The 16894-nt window shown below is 39.4% G+C and overlaps 1 protein-coding gene across 1 annotated transcript in view; it reads right to left on the reverse strand.

The window, feature by feature from the left end:
* ADGB (androglobin) overlaps nt 1-8155 on the reverse strand; it is a 128740-nt gene extending 120585 nt beyond the window's left edge. The window contains exon 1 of the mRNA XM_075497367.1: nt 7965-8155. Within this exon, the coding sequence (XP_075353482.1) occupies nt 7965-8155 (191 nt within the window). The remainder of the gene's footprint in view (nt 1-7964) is intronic.
* Nucleotides 8156-16894: the final 8739 nt, after the last annotated feature.

Raw genomic sequence — 16894 nt, forward strand, 5'->3', positions numbered from 1 at the left:
TAGGAGTCATTGCAATTAATAGCCTCCTAAATGAGACTGTGATCTCAAAATGCCTGTTCCTCAGGATTATCAGGACAGTAGCTGCAAATTGGAAATGAACAACTGCTGCAGCTCGAGATACACCAGAGCTCACTCCCAGACTCTTGAGAAGCCTTAACTGGCTTTGGTGATGCATGTGGTTAAGAAGGATCTGAACTGAGATATTTGAGATAGAAGAGCCTCCTGAGTAATCCAAAGGACTAAAATCAGCTTTGTAGTAAGGGTATAGTATCTTGTAATACATGACCAGTTACAATTGTAAGGAAGGTTATGAATGCAGTGAAGGTTTAAAATTCTTCATATGAATCTTCCTTCCCTTGCAAAGGTCAGTAACTAGCTGTACTGGTTTTGGCTGGGATTGAGTTAAACTTCTTCACAGTAGCTTGAATGGGGTTATGTTTTGGATTTGTGCTGGAAACGGTGTTGACAACACAGGGATGTTTCAGTTGCTGCTGAGCAGTGCTTACACAGCACCAAGGCCTTTTCTGCTTCTCACACTGCCACATCAGCAAGCAGGCTCGGGGTGCACAAGAAGGGACCAGAGGGGACGCAGCCGGGACAGCTGACCTCAACTGACCAAAGGGTTATTCCATACCATATGACGTCATGCTCAGCATAGAAAGCTGGGGAAGAAGGAAGGGGGGGATGTTCGGAGTGATGGCGTTTGTCTTCCCAAGTCACCATTACGCGTGATGGAGCCCTGCTTTCCTGGAGATGGCTGAACACCTGCCTGCCCGTGGGAAGTAGTGAATGAATGCCTTGTTTTGCTTTGCTTGCGCGCACGGTTTTTGCTTTCCCTATTAAGCTGCCTTTATCTCAACCCACGAGTTTTTGCACTTTTACCTGGATTCTCTCCTCCCATCCCACTGGGGGGGGGGGCGAATAAGCAAGCAGCTGTGTGGGGCTGAGCTGCCTGCAGGGTTAAACCATGACACTAGCATGCTTTGAACTCGAGCACTGTGTTTCTTATAACCATAACCTTGAAACTAACTGTATTTTTAAAGATGGCCCAGTTTCCAATAAATGGGGCAGAATTAACCAAAAAATGGATATGCCTAATCCAAAATTGCAAATTTAGGGCATCATCAATAATTGGGACTATTATCCTCAATGCTTTTTGTCCAAAATTTTAACTCTGTTTCAAGCCTCTAGCAGAACTTAGTCAGAACCACCAAGCCATACTCATCTCTGACTGAGGCTCATGCAAGGTCAAAAACATGCATAAGCATCTACCTAGGAATCTAACTAGCTTTTACAGTAATATAGCAACCCCTTCTCTCAATCACACATATGGTGCAGCACGTGTTGCAAGACAAAGATACACCATTGAGCTACCCTCTTGGACCACAAACATAAGAACAGGAGTACTGAGTCAGAGCAAGGGTGAACTATAGCCCAACATCTTGTCTCGAACAATGCTCGCAGTTGAAAGCCTATGAAGAGCATAAAGGCATATATAGTATATTTCTCTAATACTTCGATAGTCTCCAATCATTTTTAGCTCAAGCACTTCCTGAGCTACTAGGGATTGCTATTTATTTATATAATCTTCAATGGATTTCTTTTCCGCAGACTGTTCCATGACCCCATGTAAATGTTTAGTGCCCATTAAAACTTAAACTAACCAACAGTCTATATTCTCTAAACCACTGCTGTAGCCTAAATCTTAAGAATATTTACCTGAGGAACACATGCTGGCAGTGGATAAAACCTAATCACAAGCCTTGGCTTACTCCTTATCCTAGGCATATGGGAATTCAAGTATGAATTAGCAATGCAGCTATTTTTTCTGTTCTTACTGTCCCAGCCTTTAATGTTAATAACAAACATTAGGTAATCCTAGGCTTTGGTGCAGCAACCTGCTACTTGTTGCAATCACAGGCACACAGTTAAACTTAAATCATTTCTTCCAGCCAGTCCAGGCTTCAGCCTGTCTCTGCAGGTCCTCAAGGATCCATCGGCAGTAAATATTGCTCGTAGTTACTGCTCTCCCTAATAAGAACTCCAACACCACTCTGACCTTGCCCTATACATTGGTGACCTATACATTGTGCCGCAATTATCCCTAAATCACTTGCCTCTCTTGGCATTGACTATTAACCCCTCACTTTTGTCCCTAAGAACCCAAACCCTAATTCAGATTTTTCTTTGTGCTGGCAGATGCTGATGACTGAAGTTTAATTCAGAAGATTTGGCTTGATGGCATAGAATTTCATCAAATTCATTTAAAAAGCATTTTAATTCATTATCCATTCTTATACTAGCCGAATCTCTTCCAGTGCCGACAAAGACATCAATTCCTATTCACTATAGCCGCTGAAACCTGGGAAAGATCAGATTCTCAGTAGCCTCTAATGGTGCAATTAAGGAAAGCTATAAGGACAGCAGTTCTTTTGAGCTCTTCAGCCTGTCATCTCTAGCAACTGCCCAGTTCCTGAACGGAATTGCTACCTAATTAGAAAGCAGTAATGAAGAGAGACCCAATGGAGCATCCTGCAGAGATCCATGCAAAGCCTGGCTTAGCGAGGAAAAAACCAAAGGAATTTTCCTGCCTTCTCCATATGCTTCTGAGGTCCCACTCCAGCACTGCAATATATCCACCAATAATCCCCATTGATCTTCCACAGTACAGGTGTACTATGCTGACTATTGTAAGCATTTACAGGGGAAAAAGAAGCCTGATATCACTAGAAATCAAGCAAAGTAATTTTAAGGTCATCAAAATATATTTTCCACCTGTTTGTACACATTACTCTCAGAGGGCTTCTGCACTAATGTTATCCACAAGATTTGAAATTATAACACTGTAATTCTTTGTGGTAAGCATTGACAGCTGTCAGGATTTTTTTTTTTAATATTTCTAAAAACTATTAGCCTTTTTTCTTTTTTATACTACTGATATTTCTATTCAGTATTTCAATCAATGCAGACATATAAAAACAAATAGCATTTACTATCAGGAAGACCTTATTAGACAAAATACAAAATATTTTTGACATTTTTATCCCTGCAACTGCAAGCTGTGTTCAAAAATAAAACAGAGATCCTCAGGGAAAACCTACCTTGCAATTACAACAGAATACTAAACTGACGGGACAACGTTTTCTCAGGCAGCCTGCAAACATCCTTTCCTCCTTCTGATACAGGGACAGTAATACTACTTAAGTTCTCACAGGTTTACACAAAATTTGCACACTACAAGTCTCTGTCTCACAAATGCACTGAACAAGCTGGGTAACAGAATGAATGTAAACAGGAAATATCTAATAAGTAATTGTCATGTCATATCTCCAATGAACAACACCTCCAATCTTAGAGTGTGTGTGTAAGATTTCCTTCTAATCTCCATATCCCACGAAAAAAAGACTTGGTAAACTGCCTTTGATAAAACATTTACGATCATTACTAATACTTGCCTACTATTAGGAGTAAATCTTTATCTGAGGAAACATAGAGCGATCTCTCCAACACAGGAATTGCAAACCAAAATGAGGACTAAGTCATAGGGTTACACAGTACAGTTCTTTTATCACCATGTTCAGCAATTTTTCTCAACAATTATAAATATGAAGAACAGCAGTATTAATTATTTTGTCCCAGAGTAGACTCCTGCAGAATCAGCTCAGTACTGTGCTGATTTTTCTTGACAACAATGATACCAATCTAGCCTTAAATCAGAAAATGGAACATTCTCTGCATTTGGGGCTAGAATTGTACTTTCTAGTAAATGAATGAGATTTTAATATTTTTCTCATGGACCTGCAAACACAGAATATCTTTACTGTAATATAGATGTTCCTTACTATACAGTGTCTTTCCATTTCCAAATAAAGAAATAACATGTTGATCTGTCTGCTATCAATTGCATTCCCATCATTCTGACATCACAAACCCTATGACAAAGGGGAGAGCATCCTAGAAGCAGTGTTGAAAATTGAAAAATGAAACATAGCCTCTATTTTGCATAAATCACAGTCTGCAGTCCTAAGTTTTGACCATAAGCTAAGCCTGATCCAAATAAAAAGCTCCCTGTAGACTTTAGCAGACTGTAGTTCAAAACTTGAAACTGCTTAGTTGCTTGTTCTCTCCATAGAAATTCTGTAGCTTATAGCAGTGGTCTCCAAAGTGGGGTGTGCACACAAGGAAGAAAATATTAGAACTTCAGTAGTGCATGTATATCATTTATGAATAAATAAATATACATATACTGGGGGGGGTGCTCAAAAATTTTTTACTGATAGGGTTGCACGACCAAAAAAGTTTGGAGACTACTGGCATATAGCATGACTAAAGAAAAGAAATATGTTTCAATGTTTCAGTCCTTTCAGAGGGACTAAGAATGCTAAAATATCTTCTTGATATTGGGTTTGGGTTATAAATTCCAGTCCATCTGGGCAACAAGGGCAAGCAAGAAGAAAGGCTATTCAAGGTATCAAAAGTGTTCTCAAGGGTAAACTTTTAGCGCCACTCTGTTCAGTTCCCAACTATCAACAATTTTCACTGATTTCAGCAAAACCAGATTTTCACCCAGCTCTTTGACTACAGAGTATTAAGATGCGTGTGGTTTCTCAGCAGGATGAAGATCTTACTGAGACTAAACACTGTAGTAGAATAGAGCCTTTAATCAACTCAGAAAGCACTTCCAACTTACAGAGCAAAATAATATGGTTGAAAGTGTAGCAAGTGCTGAATTCAAATTTTCAAATATTTTATAGCACCATTCTCTACTGTTTGATGAGAAAGTGGGGCTACTTTTTCTGTAAAATTTTTGTTTCAAGACAAAAATGTATTTACGCAAAAGTTTAGAATAAGCTGTCCCTAGCTTTCCTTGATTTAAATTCATTATCTACAGCTCAACAGATGCTAAAGTGAAATCCTTCCTGACAGCTTAAACAAGAAGGTTTATCAGGTCAGTTGCAGAACTTGGCAAGACATGCATTGACCTAAACCAACATTTTTTCATCCATCCACCCAAAAGGCCTTAGTAATATTTCAGAATGATAAGAAGTGAGCAGGGTTAGGTTAGTCAGGAAATTAGTATCGGAGTTGCTGTAATTTTAGATTTTTTTATGTCACAGATTTTCTGGTTTCCCCTTTTACATTACCAGCATTTCTGGTAATATGTATATTAATATAAATATTAATTGATACAAACACAAACAGAGGTAGTTCTGTATACTAAAAGCTGTTCCATCAAAGATCTTTTTTTTTAAAAAAAGGTCACTTCATCTCTTCATATGCCTGAATATGGTTCAGGACACTAAGACATCATATGGAAATGTATACAGCACAAACACTGAAACATCTAGACACTTATTGGTGAGACTTGCTCCTGTTTACAACAAGGGCACTCTGTATCACAATGGCAGGGCAGATAAACCCAACAGACATGCTACAGTTTAAACAGAAATTACAGGCTTAATGAAAAAAATTAATACAAGCTATATATTCTGTGTCATGAAGGTTCTGCATTACAGTCAGGCTATTGTAACAGTTTCTTTCATAGTCTAGTAACACAAGCCACTAAGCCACCATTAGGGCATCTTCAAGCTACTACACTTTATGTAAAATAGCCTTAGTGAAGTGAGTAAATATTCCTGTGCTCTGATTCTTAGCTAATGTTGAATTAACATTGGCATATGCTAGACATTAGTTCCATTGCAATTAGTTGATAATTGCAGAGTGAGAGATAATCATGTCTCCTGTCCTTTAGGTCCAACATGAGATTTCAAATATTATGTGAGCATATCCCCTAGACTGCATTTCAGAGGTGTTTCAGTAAAGCTTAATATCATTCAAATAGTTTGTAACTAAATATTCTCATATCAACTTGACACTGGGAAAACAATTTCCAATCTGATTTATCCATCGTGGTCTCATTTAATAAAGCCTAAAGTAACCATGTACTAAAGAAAAAGACAGATACTGTTCTAGATAATCTAGTACAAATAACTCATTTCATAAGAATGATTCTTTTACAAGTTATTGTGTATGATATGGAACAGTGTTATTGTGTATGATATGATTTTTAGACTCTCCAAAAAAAGATGTATCTTAATTTAATGTAACAGCTAAAATATTCTCACACTGTAAGCATGCCTATTAGGTAGCAAAACCTGAAATACTGGACAAAATCTTTTGGATGACAGCCCATTCAGTTTCACATAGACTGGGAAGTAAGAAAATACTTCTTTTTCTCTAACAGTGCTAAAAAATAAAAGCGTCCCTGGCAGCTTAGATATCATCAGAAAAATTTTGATAAACTGCTTGAAGCAGTAAATATGAAGGGCTGCATGGCTGTGACCAAAACAAAAAAAGAGTTGCTAAGCAAATTGATGCAGTGAGGAGAAGGGAGGAAATAGACATACTGGCTGACAGCAACAACAGAAAAGTTATCACAATGGGAATCAAGATGCAGAATACAAAACAGAAGTATGAAAATATGAAACAAGAAAACACTTTGTAGCAAAGGCTGGGTAACTGGATATGAAATAAGAACAAAGGGGTATTTGAAGACTGATTTCAAGAGAGTAATAAGTAATACAACTGAAACCTTTATTTATGGCAGGAAAAAGAAGAAAAAGGCATGACCATATACATCAGATATCTTTTTCACCTGAATCTTGCCAGTGCCATGCATGCAGGGTTACATACTTTAGGATGAGAAAGCTGCTCAAAACAGAAAAAGAACTTGCAGGTCAAAACAGCAACAGTGAAAGAAAGTAAATGTTTTCTATTTATTTCTTTGTCTTTGCAGGAAGAAATATACATTTTCACAGAAATATACAAATTCACACTAAATTCCTAGCAAATAGTCAATCATTTAAAAATATCTCAAGAGATACTACTTACACAGAAATATTTAAGAAATGAATAGGAAGAATGATTTTTTTTTTAATACTTAATTTCCTCAGATTCACTCTAACATAAAGCAAACATTCGAGACATTGGGAATTGTGTTTCCCTTCTGTATATGAAATTGATGTGCTAGAAGAGTCATTAACCATTTTGTCCTGAAAACTTCAGCTAGCTTAGTTCCTTTACCTGATGGAAATGGAGGGTGTGTATTCCCCAAATTATTGTCTTGACGCACAGCTTCGAGGTTCTTTTAAACCCAAACAACATTTCAGTGAACACTTAACTTCTGTCTGGTCCTGACCATAAGTTGAATGCTTCGTACCATGAGCTGTGGCCAACAGGCTGCCCCTCGCATACGGAAACAGCCACATCACAAAGCCACCCACCCGTGTACCACACGTGCTGTGATCTTCTCCTTCCTACAGCTCTCCTCGAGGTCCAAGGCACCCTGTCTGCTAGACCAGGTATGGTACAAGATACACGCAGCATCGCTTTGGCAGGATGACACTACCAGACAGGTGCATAAGAAATACCATAGAAGCAAGAAAGTACAACTTTCACAACCAAGCTGGGCCTCCAGTGTAAACAAACGAAATAAAACAACCAACCACCAAACCCCACCTTGTCTATTGAAACCACTTTTAATTAAGCATCCACTTGAGCAAGTAAACTTTCTCGGCGCAAGTTATTTGCACGCACGGGACTACGGGCAAGCAGCTCCTCCAGGTACGTCCAGCCTGTGCCAGTGGCCAGAAGGCCGCGGTACAGAGGCGGGGACGGCAGAAGGTGGCACCGTGCCGCAGCGGCCGCCCAGCCCCTGGGCCGCGGGCCTTAACGGCCGCCGGGCCCGAGGAAGGGCGGGCACGCGGCCGGGACGCCCCGGGGGACGCCTCCAGACGGCCGCGGGGGCGGCCGAGCCCCCTCCCCGGCAGCGGCCGCAGCAGCCCCGGCCGGGCACCCCGGTGGCTCTCCCGGCGCGCCCGCCTCGCACCCCGTGGCCGGCCGGCCGGCCGGCGGGGGGCAACCCTTCCCCGGTGCCCTCCCTCCTTCCCTCCCGGGGCTCTTACTCTTTGGCGGAGGCGCCCAGCAGCCCGGAGCTGTTACGGCTGCCGAGCTCCTTCTTCTTGCTCCCCTTGGAGGCCATGGCCGCGGGTCCCGCCGCGTCCGCCGCGTTGCCGGGCGACCCAGCCCGCCGGAGGTAGCGGCTCCAGCGCCGCCCCGCGGCCCAGGGGCCCTGCGGCCAGCGCACCCCCGGCATTATCCCCGGCCCCCGCGGGAGGAAGGGCCGGCAGGAGACGCCCCGGCAGGTGCCGGCCGCCGCGCAGAAGGGGCCGCCACCGCCGTCGCCTCAGGGCAGCGGGCGTCGGGTGAGGGGTGACGCCCCGCGCCCGTCCCCGCGCCGCGGCGAGCACGGACACGCCGCTCGCCGCCGCCTTCGTGTCCCAGGAACCAAGACTCCGGTATAAAGCGGCTTTGCGGAAAAAGGCTTGCCTTTGGAGGTGATGAAATGCTGCTTGCTGAGCTTGTGCAGTAGCTTCAAGGATCTTTCCGAAGACAATAATTTGAAAACGCTAAAGACTTTTAAAAAGTGCATTTTAGTTATTAAATACTCTAATCGCAGGACTAAGTTTCTGTTGAACAAGTAAAGAGCAAGAGTAAGAAGTACCGATTTGAAATGGTAGCAATTTTTTGCCCCGTTTTACACCAGCAGGTATGAACCACGCGGGAAGGAAGCAAGAAAGAATTAGTCCTGGAGCCTGGAGAGATTGTAGAGCTGGAAAGTATTTATTTTTTTCATTTAAATGATGAAGCTAATTAATTCCTGATATGAAGCCTCTGATTACCAAAGTGAATGGAGTTCCACCAAGGTCAGGTAAACGTTAATCAGCTACTTTTGAATTCAGCAGACAGCTGACTTCAACTAAACTAAGCAGACTTTTTCAGACACATCCCAGGGATTACATTATTGCCAACAACTCCTATTTCTAACTCTTAACCTATTTGCTGTTTCCCAATCTGTAGCGCATGATGAAAAATCCATGATAGAACATACTTGTTCACTTATTCTTATTCAAGCTAAGTCTTTTTGAAATATAAAAATCAATGAAAATTTATTTGTCAAGTTGCAGAGGGCATGAGTAGATAAAAGATACAAGGGAAAATATGCAGATGTTCCTACATCTAGAGGCTTATTTTAGACAAATGTCAGATCTTGATTTATATCAAGATGACAGAAGTCATTATACTTTTAAATTTCAAAGCAGAAAATTCTTCCGCATCTTTGCATTTCCTTCAGCATTATGTCCAACAGCATGTATTTTAAATAAGGTATCTTGGGACACTTCTCACTTGAGAACCAAGTAAACATTTCAGGTTTATTTATTTCTTTTCAAACTGAGGAGCTGGTCTCTCTTCAGACAATTACACTATCATATATTGATCAGGGCATGCAGATGAATAATAGCAGAGACAGAGGTGAGTTCAAACAGCTGGCAACCGCTTCAGTACCAGCGCAGAGCTGTTAACCTCCACACCTTGCTCAATGCTGATGCAAACTTGCAGACTGAGGCTGGAACTTACAGGACTGAGTTTGTGACCCAGAACACAGATACAAACCACCTCAGATAATCTGTGATTTCTGTCTATTCCTCTGAATCTCCTTTCCTATGCTCACTGGGCAGAGAAACTACTGTGGAAAAGTATCTATGAAACATAGGTGTAAGAGGCACCTGTGAAAGTTTTCCTAGTAGGAAAATTTCCAATCCCATTGCAGATGACCAGTGAGGTTTGCAGCATCCTAGCAAATATATTTTTTGTAATACAATTATGTGAAAGACAACAGAAAAATAACAGAAATTTGAGTGCATCTGTCTGTAAACATTTTTGGGTGGTGAAGGAGGAAGGACAGAAATCAGAAGAGAATGTACATAAGCTGCAGAGCCCTTCAATCTTTGCTCTGTTAAATGATAGCTGCTCCATATGAAGTTCAAAACACACCTTTTACCATAACACTTTAAAATACATTTGTTTGCAGAGAGTGATGGCATTAAAAGCACATATCTAGGTGCTTTGTGAAGAAAAAAAAAAGGATCTCAAGTTCTGCATCCATCAAGTTACATCTTTTTATTTATCCAAGAACTTAATTTAGAATTCCATAACCTAATAGCAATGACAAGGGCAGCTTGTTTGGAAAGAGAAGTTAATCTGAATTTTAAAAAAGCTAGTTTTCTATATGGCAAAGAATCTGTAAGGTCAAATCAGCTGTTTCATTGGCCTAGTGTCTCAAGCCATGAAGTATATCTGACAGACGCTCCCTGAAGGGAAAAAAATGTGAAATAAATATACAAGACAATAGAACAAGAAGAACAGTGTGGTTGTATCTTAGAAACCCACTGGGATGTAGCTAAACAGATACTAAGATAAGAGGTACTGGTTAGCAATGGATGGGTGGCATTCTGGTCACCATTCTTCTAAGATACCATTCAAAATACTGGCTCTTTTTTTTTCCCCCCTCTCCTTAACCATCATGTTGTCAACTGCTATAGCACACACAAATCACTTACAGGAAAACAGCCTTTTCATCCCAAATATTTTGCACTTTTTTGTAGCTACAAATACTAGTTGGAGAGAGCAGAAAAAGAGTAACTATGAACAGGAACACTACCAAAGCTGCTCTCAGGGGTCTTGGAGCTCAGACTGCTCAGGCTTAACTCTCCTCTGATTTTACACAAGGCACAAGGATTCCAGAACAAGACAGGAAAAAAATGTCATGTTAAGAAGAAAAGGCCTTGGGAGTGTGGTAGGGGGCAAATCTTAATGTGTAAAAATAACTGATGGGGAGACTAAGACACTCAGATTCTTCTCACAGGTGCCCAGTGACAGGATTAGAGACAATGTGAAAATTTAAATACAGGAAATTCCACTTAAAATTAATTTTTTAAAAAATTATTTAAATTACAGCAAGGGTGGTCAAACACTGGAACACATTTTCCAAGAAGACTGTGGAGTCTCCACCAAACTGAACATGGCCATGAGCAACTTGCTTAAGCTGATTGCTCTGAGCTGGGGTGTTGGACTCTATGACCTCCCAAGGCCCCTTCCAACCTCAGCCATTCTGTGATTCTGGGAAGTTTTCCATGAAAAAAGGGCTAAAGTTAGAAAAAAGCTTGTGTAATAACAGATTATGTATCCTGAAGCCTGAGGTTGCTACAAAGTTAGATAGGAGATGAAAGAGAGGTAGAATGGATTTTTATTTTCTTTTGTTTGGGTCTTGGAGATTTTGTTTTCCCCTTCATTTCTTTTATCAAAGGATAGGAAAATTTAGGTTCTGAAATTAATTCATTTAGCAGAGTGAGAGTGGAGATCAGCAGCACTTGAGAAAAAGGAAACTGCAGTGTGGAAGAGAGCTTGGGAGGAGCAGCCCATGCACAGAGTTAGAAACAGTTGGCTGTTGAGGTGGCATAGGACAGGGAACTGAACTTGAGCAAAACCATCCTTGAAAAGACAGACTGAAACTATTCACAAGTAGCTGTATTCTGTTAACTCTTAAGTCAGCCTGAGGTTAGGGAGCAAAGAGGCGAAATGGATTATATAAATATCTTGGGTAAACTGATGGAGTAAGACAAGGTAGGGGAAGAAAATTGCAACCAGCTGCATGACAGAAAACAGTCTTCTAAGGCACAGGACCTTCTGCCCACTACCATTTCAAAAATATCTTATGGTACTGTGTCTCATCTGAACTTGCTAGGAACATGCCTTTTCTAGTACTCTAGCCTCCCTTGAATTTGACATGGCACTAGAAAGGACTCTGATGAACCCCAGCTGTGCTACTATTTCCTCTTATCTTTTTGTTGAGCTCTTTCTTTGCTAGACCACCTTTGGATCACATTGTCGTGATATAGTCTCATTTTGGAAAAAGACAGCCTCAAAATATTCAGTAAATATTCAGCAGTACCATTGACCCCATGGGCACATATTTAACTAAGCCAAGTGTTTTCATGAACTGGTCCCACCACAACTTCGATCCTCTCTCCACTTGAATATTGAGGAACAGAGTGTAGGCAGCCAGAGTAGGCAGCAGAAAAAAAATTAACATAGCTCAGAGAACTGGGCAGTGCCATTGCCTTTCTTTTGTAAATTTACATTTGATGATTCTTAACAGGACTACCTATGTCAAAATGAAAAACTTCCTGATTTTGATACTGTGTGAAACCCCCTATCTGAAGTTTGGAGTTGAGGGCAACTGTGGTACTCTAGCTATTGGAATTGTTAAGAAATGGGGATACTGACAGAGGAAATAGTATTACCTCTTAAAAAATTCTTTGGCTAAAAGATATGATGAATTTTGATTGTAGCCTGAGGGATGGAAGGATATTTCTGTTTTTAAAATGAGAATACACAGTCTTAATGCAGAGTTAACTACTGAGCTGTGGAGACTATTAAATCTCTTAGTACACCATTTTACTTTAGTATTTTGTTATTTACAATTAAGGATGTAACTTCTTTGCAGGAGTCTTAAAAAGTTAAGTCTTGTTGTTCTAAGTCAAGGCATGCTGCATATCATAGCAAATCCTTTTTAACAGTGATTAACTTCAGTGCAGTTTTAAGTGTGGTTCCAGTTGTGTATACAGGCTAAAAGCAAAAAGTTATACTCTTTTAAAAATGCAAAATATAAGGCTGCTAGATAAATATTTTGTAATATAAATGTGATTAACATTCTTCAAGAAAAGTCAGGAACAAGACCATAAATAGGTATACCTATAAGATGTCTTCAAACTTGTTTTTCCAATCTACCAAGTAAAAACAAATCATCTTAAAAAAAACCCTGCAACAGTTTACATTCTCTAACTTCTGAAACACATAAAAATGACAGAAGTCATTATGACACTTGTGCCATCATACATATGACATATGACACAAGTGCCATCATAACCACTTGAGCTACAGTAAGTCTCATCTAATTGCTTAAAACGATGGTCCAGTGAAAACAAATGGCATCCTGATGGACAAACTGACTCAAATCACTTGCTCCTTAAACTACTAAGTACTAGAAATCAGTGATTTTGGGTATCTTGAGGCAAAGCACAGTTGAAAACAGCAATTCTTTAAGTTTCAAGCAAAGAAGTTTGTCCAGGGAAAAGAGACTAGAAGTAATCTTCGCACACAATATAACTATTTCAATATTATACTGTACTGAATAAATACTGACCGAGTATAAAGTAATGTTTGAGGCATAGTAATTTAAAGTTAAGACTGAATGTATCTTGGTAGGGCAGACATTTTGCTATGTCAATGCTGGGATAGCACTGTCAATTAAAATTCACTCATTATAACCAAAGATGCTTTGACATAATATGAACAGTGGAAATGGATAACGCAGCCCAAGTACTATACTACAGAGTAACCTTCAATACCAGTCTACAGGACACTTCTGAAATACAGAAGTTAAAAACCAAACCCATCCAAATGTGAGGGGTTGAAAGTCCATTATTCTGGATGGATACTACATACTGTTTTGATACATACTAGGAAGGGCAGAGGAGTTTAGAAACAGTTAGCAGAATGCTCATGCTATCTTTAACCTTTAGGAAGCCAAGAGCTTTCCAACAGGACCAATAATTTTTTGCATAACTTAAGCTTTCAGAAGGGTCACGATAATAAACAGGTTAAGAGTTCCTTAGTTCCAAAAAAAGTGATGAGGCAACACAGAAGCCTGTATGTTTTATCAAAAGACTGAACACTTTGTTTCATTTCCTAGAACCTGTAAAAGATAGATAGAATCCTTTAATATTAAAATGCCACATGACATATAGCAGATAACTTGTAACTGGGAGTAAAAAAGTAAGGGCAATAAGGCCAGGAATCCTGCATATTTTAATTTCATTTAGAATTCAGGCCAAATGATGGTTTACCCAGTGATAAAAAGATGCAAGATCACTATACTCATCTCTTATCAACTTTGCAAAAGGATGAAGGAACCAATATTGAGATGCTGGCCCTCTACTTGTACACCTCCCAAGCCAAATCTATCCAAAACACCATCCCTGCCTAAAAAAGGAAGTTTTTCTTAAGGTACTTGCGGCAGGAAGCATTTTGTATGTACACAGACTAAAATGATAAAATAACCATCTAGTAGAATTTATTCATATGAGTATATAAGCCACATAGGCTTGTCTAAGCTAGAAATTTTCACTGAATGAACACTATTTTAGGTGGTGATAAAAGAGTCCATAATCATGTGTTTAAAAACATACCATGTTAAGTACTTTTTTTTCCTGTTTAGACACAAATTGAAACAGAGAAGTGAGCTTACAAACAGAGCTTTATAATGGTCATGTACAATACAGGCACAATTTCTTTCAAATAATCTTCACTACATAGATTGGAATCTAGGATGTTCCTTATTTTCAATATTATTCTGCTGCAGGACAAAGAACGCTGTCTGAAGTGACCTTTTGTGGACTGCCAAGTAAATGATGTATTTCAATTCAGAATCATATTTATCTCCTTGGCATTCTGTTAATATATTTTTTACTCCTGAAAGCATATTACTACCCCCATTTCTTAAATTCTTTAGTAATTCATTATATGAAGGATGAAGGCATACACACACTTAAGAGAACTGTGTTTCTGTACCAAATAAGGTGTTCTGTAAAGGGAAAAAAGAGGTAGCCAGTTTTGTTTTGGAACCAAGGTCACTAGCAAGATGTTAAGACTACAAAGATAAGGGAGCAACAGTTTAAGAACAAAATGTTTCACCATTCAATACCATAATTTTACTGCACATATTTTTCATAACTATTTCTTCTTCTCACTATATATCAAATGGTTACTCAGGCACTGAGTCTGTAAGAATGACTCAAACTATTCCCCAGCAATTAATCACTACAGATTAACAAGGATTTGTTCAATTTAAGGAGACTGAATGCTACTACAGCTCAACAGGTCTGACACAAAGTTTAAACAAACAAAACTCTGGAGCTTAGAATAACTCATTTTTCTACTACTGCAGTTAAGATACACCTAGAAAATCCCATACTAACTCCTTTCTAGTTTTGTCAGCAATTGTAATGCCTCATCAAGCTTTTTAAATGAATAGAGGCTGACTTTGCATTAGCTGCAACATACTGCACAACTACAATCCAGGAAGACTGTATGCCATCTACAGCCTTTACAAAATTAGTTGATGGAAACATGCCAGGAAAGACATTTTACTGAAGCACAAATTCAGATTTTTAGTCAAGTTTTTCATCTCAAAACTGTCCCTTAAATATAGGGACTAGGAAGTCAGGTACTTGCTCATTTAAGATTGACATATTTCCGATTGCAAGAGATAATGAAATAAAATAGCATGGGGCCTATGTTCATCTGATTGATATGAATCATCACTTTACTATATATCCTGTACATGTAAAACAAATTGTTTGACATTGTCTGCTCATTTATTAGCCTGAAGTTAAATTGGATCTGTCTAAACTTCCACATATCTTTCCAAATCAAAGTTCTTGGGTTAATTAGGACAGGGTTTCATGGTTAGTTTAATTGACCTAAACACATCTCCACAAACTACGGTCTCAATCTCCTCTACCAGAGAGATGCTCCCATTCCCTTTCTCAGGCTAGAATGCCAGCCTTTTCTTCTAGTTGTCACCTTCTGGCTGGATCAGATTTCCTGATCTACCCAACCAGTCTCAAACATAGTAATGTTCCCTCCAAGGAACAGGAGCGAAAATGGAGTTTGTAGCATGAAGGCTATTAAAGCTCAAATTTTTTTTTCCCCCCCAAAAAAAGTGAAAGAAAAAAAAAGACTCCATCATGTAGGTAGAAGTCAAATTGGTTTTTATACTACTATACTTAGGAAATATCAGAGTCTGCTCTAATACAATCTGCACAGTCACTTTAAACCTTTAGGTTTTTATTTTTGTAGATGCTTTTGTATTTTTGTAGTTCCTGAACCTCACCCTGCCTCAGCTTCTCCAGTCAGTGATAACCTGTATCAAAACTAGTATACTCCACCACAGTTTGAGAGTCATGGCCATTCTACATTCATGCAGAGCTTTAGAAGAACACAAGCTACATACAGAATAAGGGAAGTGCTTAAACATAGCAGCAATAGCTCTTCAAGCAGAAATTCAGACATTCTTGAAACTAATCTGCATAGGATTACATTGTCACTGACAGGACACAGATGAGATTCATGCATTCAGGTAGAGTCCCAAAGCTTCAGAGTTTGGTTTTCATTCTGCTGTCAAATCTAAAAAAGAAGAAAAAGCACAATAGCTGTGTGGAAAAAAGTCTAACTCCACTGGCAGTTTCCCCAGTAAAGTAGGTATTTAAGGAACTAGCATTTGAATGTAGACCAACCTCCTATGCCATACTAGACAGTCTCAAAAATTGGCCTTTTTGCCCATTAGTGACAAACTTCATCTTATATTGCATAGGCTCAGTAAACTTACAGTTGAAGCCAAGTCAATGTGAAATTGCATCTTGTTTGACTGGTCATCGAGATTTATCATGTTTTGATCTAGTCAAGAAGCATCAAATAAACAGGCTATGCACACATTCCACTGGCTAGTTACTGGATTTGTGCAGCTATAAAGTTTAGAACAAGACAGTACACTGGAAATTAAACAGCTTATTAAAATTGAGTTTACAGTCTAGAGTTGTTCTGCAAGTTGCTGAATAGGAAGATTATGGTAGTTCCAGGTTAGCTAGAAACATTAACAACTCAAACAAGCCAGGAACATGGATGGGGTACAGCTTCCTTTCTGAAGTGCTACAGGCTTTCAAAAAAAAAATTAAAGTAGCAATCAAGCTATAAGTGTCCTATAAATCTGCACAAGCCTAATGGACACATTCTTTACAGTGGTGCATGATTGGAGGATGAGAGACCATGGACGTAAGTTAGAGACATTCAGACTAGATAAACTCTCACGAGGACAGTCAGGCATTGAAACAACTTTCCCAGGACCATACAGTCTCCATTGTTGCAGGTTTAA

The sequence above is a fragment of the Mycteria americana genome, chromosome 3 (genome assembly GCF_035582795.1).
Source record: "Mycteria americana isolate JAX WOST 10 ecotype Jacksonville Zoo and Gardens chromosome 3, USCA_MyAme_1.0, whole genome shotgun sequence".
Taxonomy (NCBI): domain Eukaryota; kingdom Metazoa; phylum Chordata; class Aves; order Ciconiiformes; family Ciconiidae; genus Mycteria; species Mycteria americana.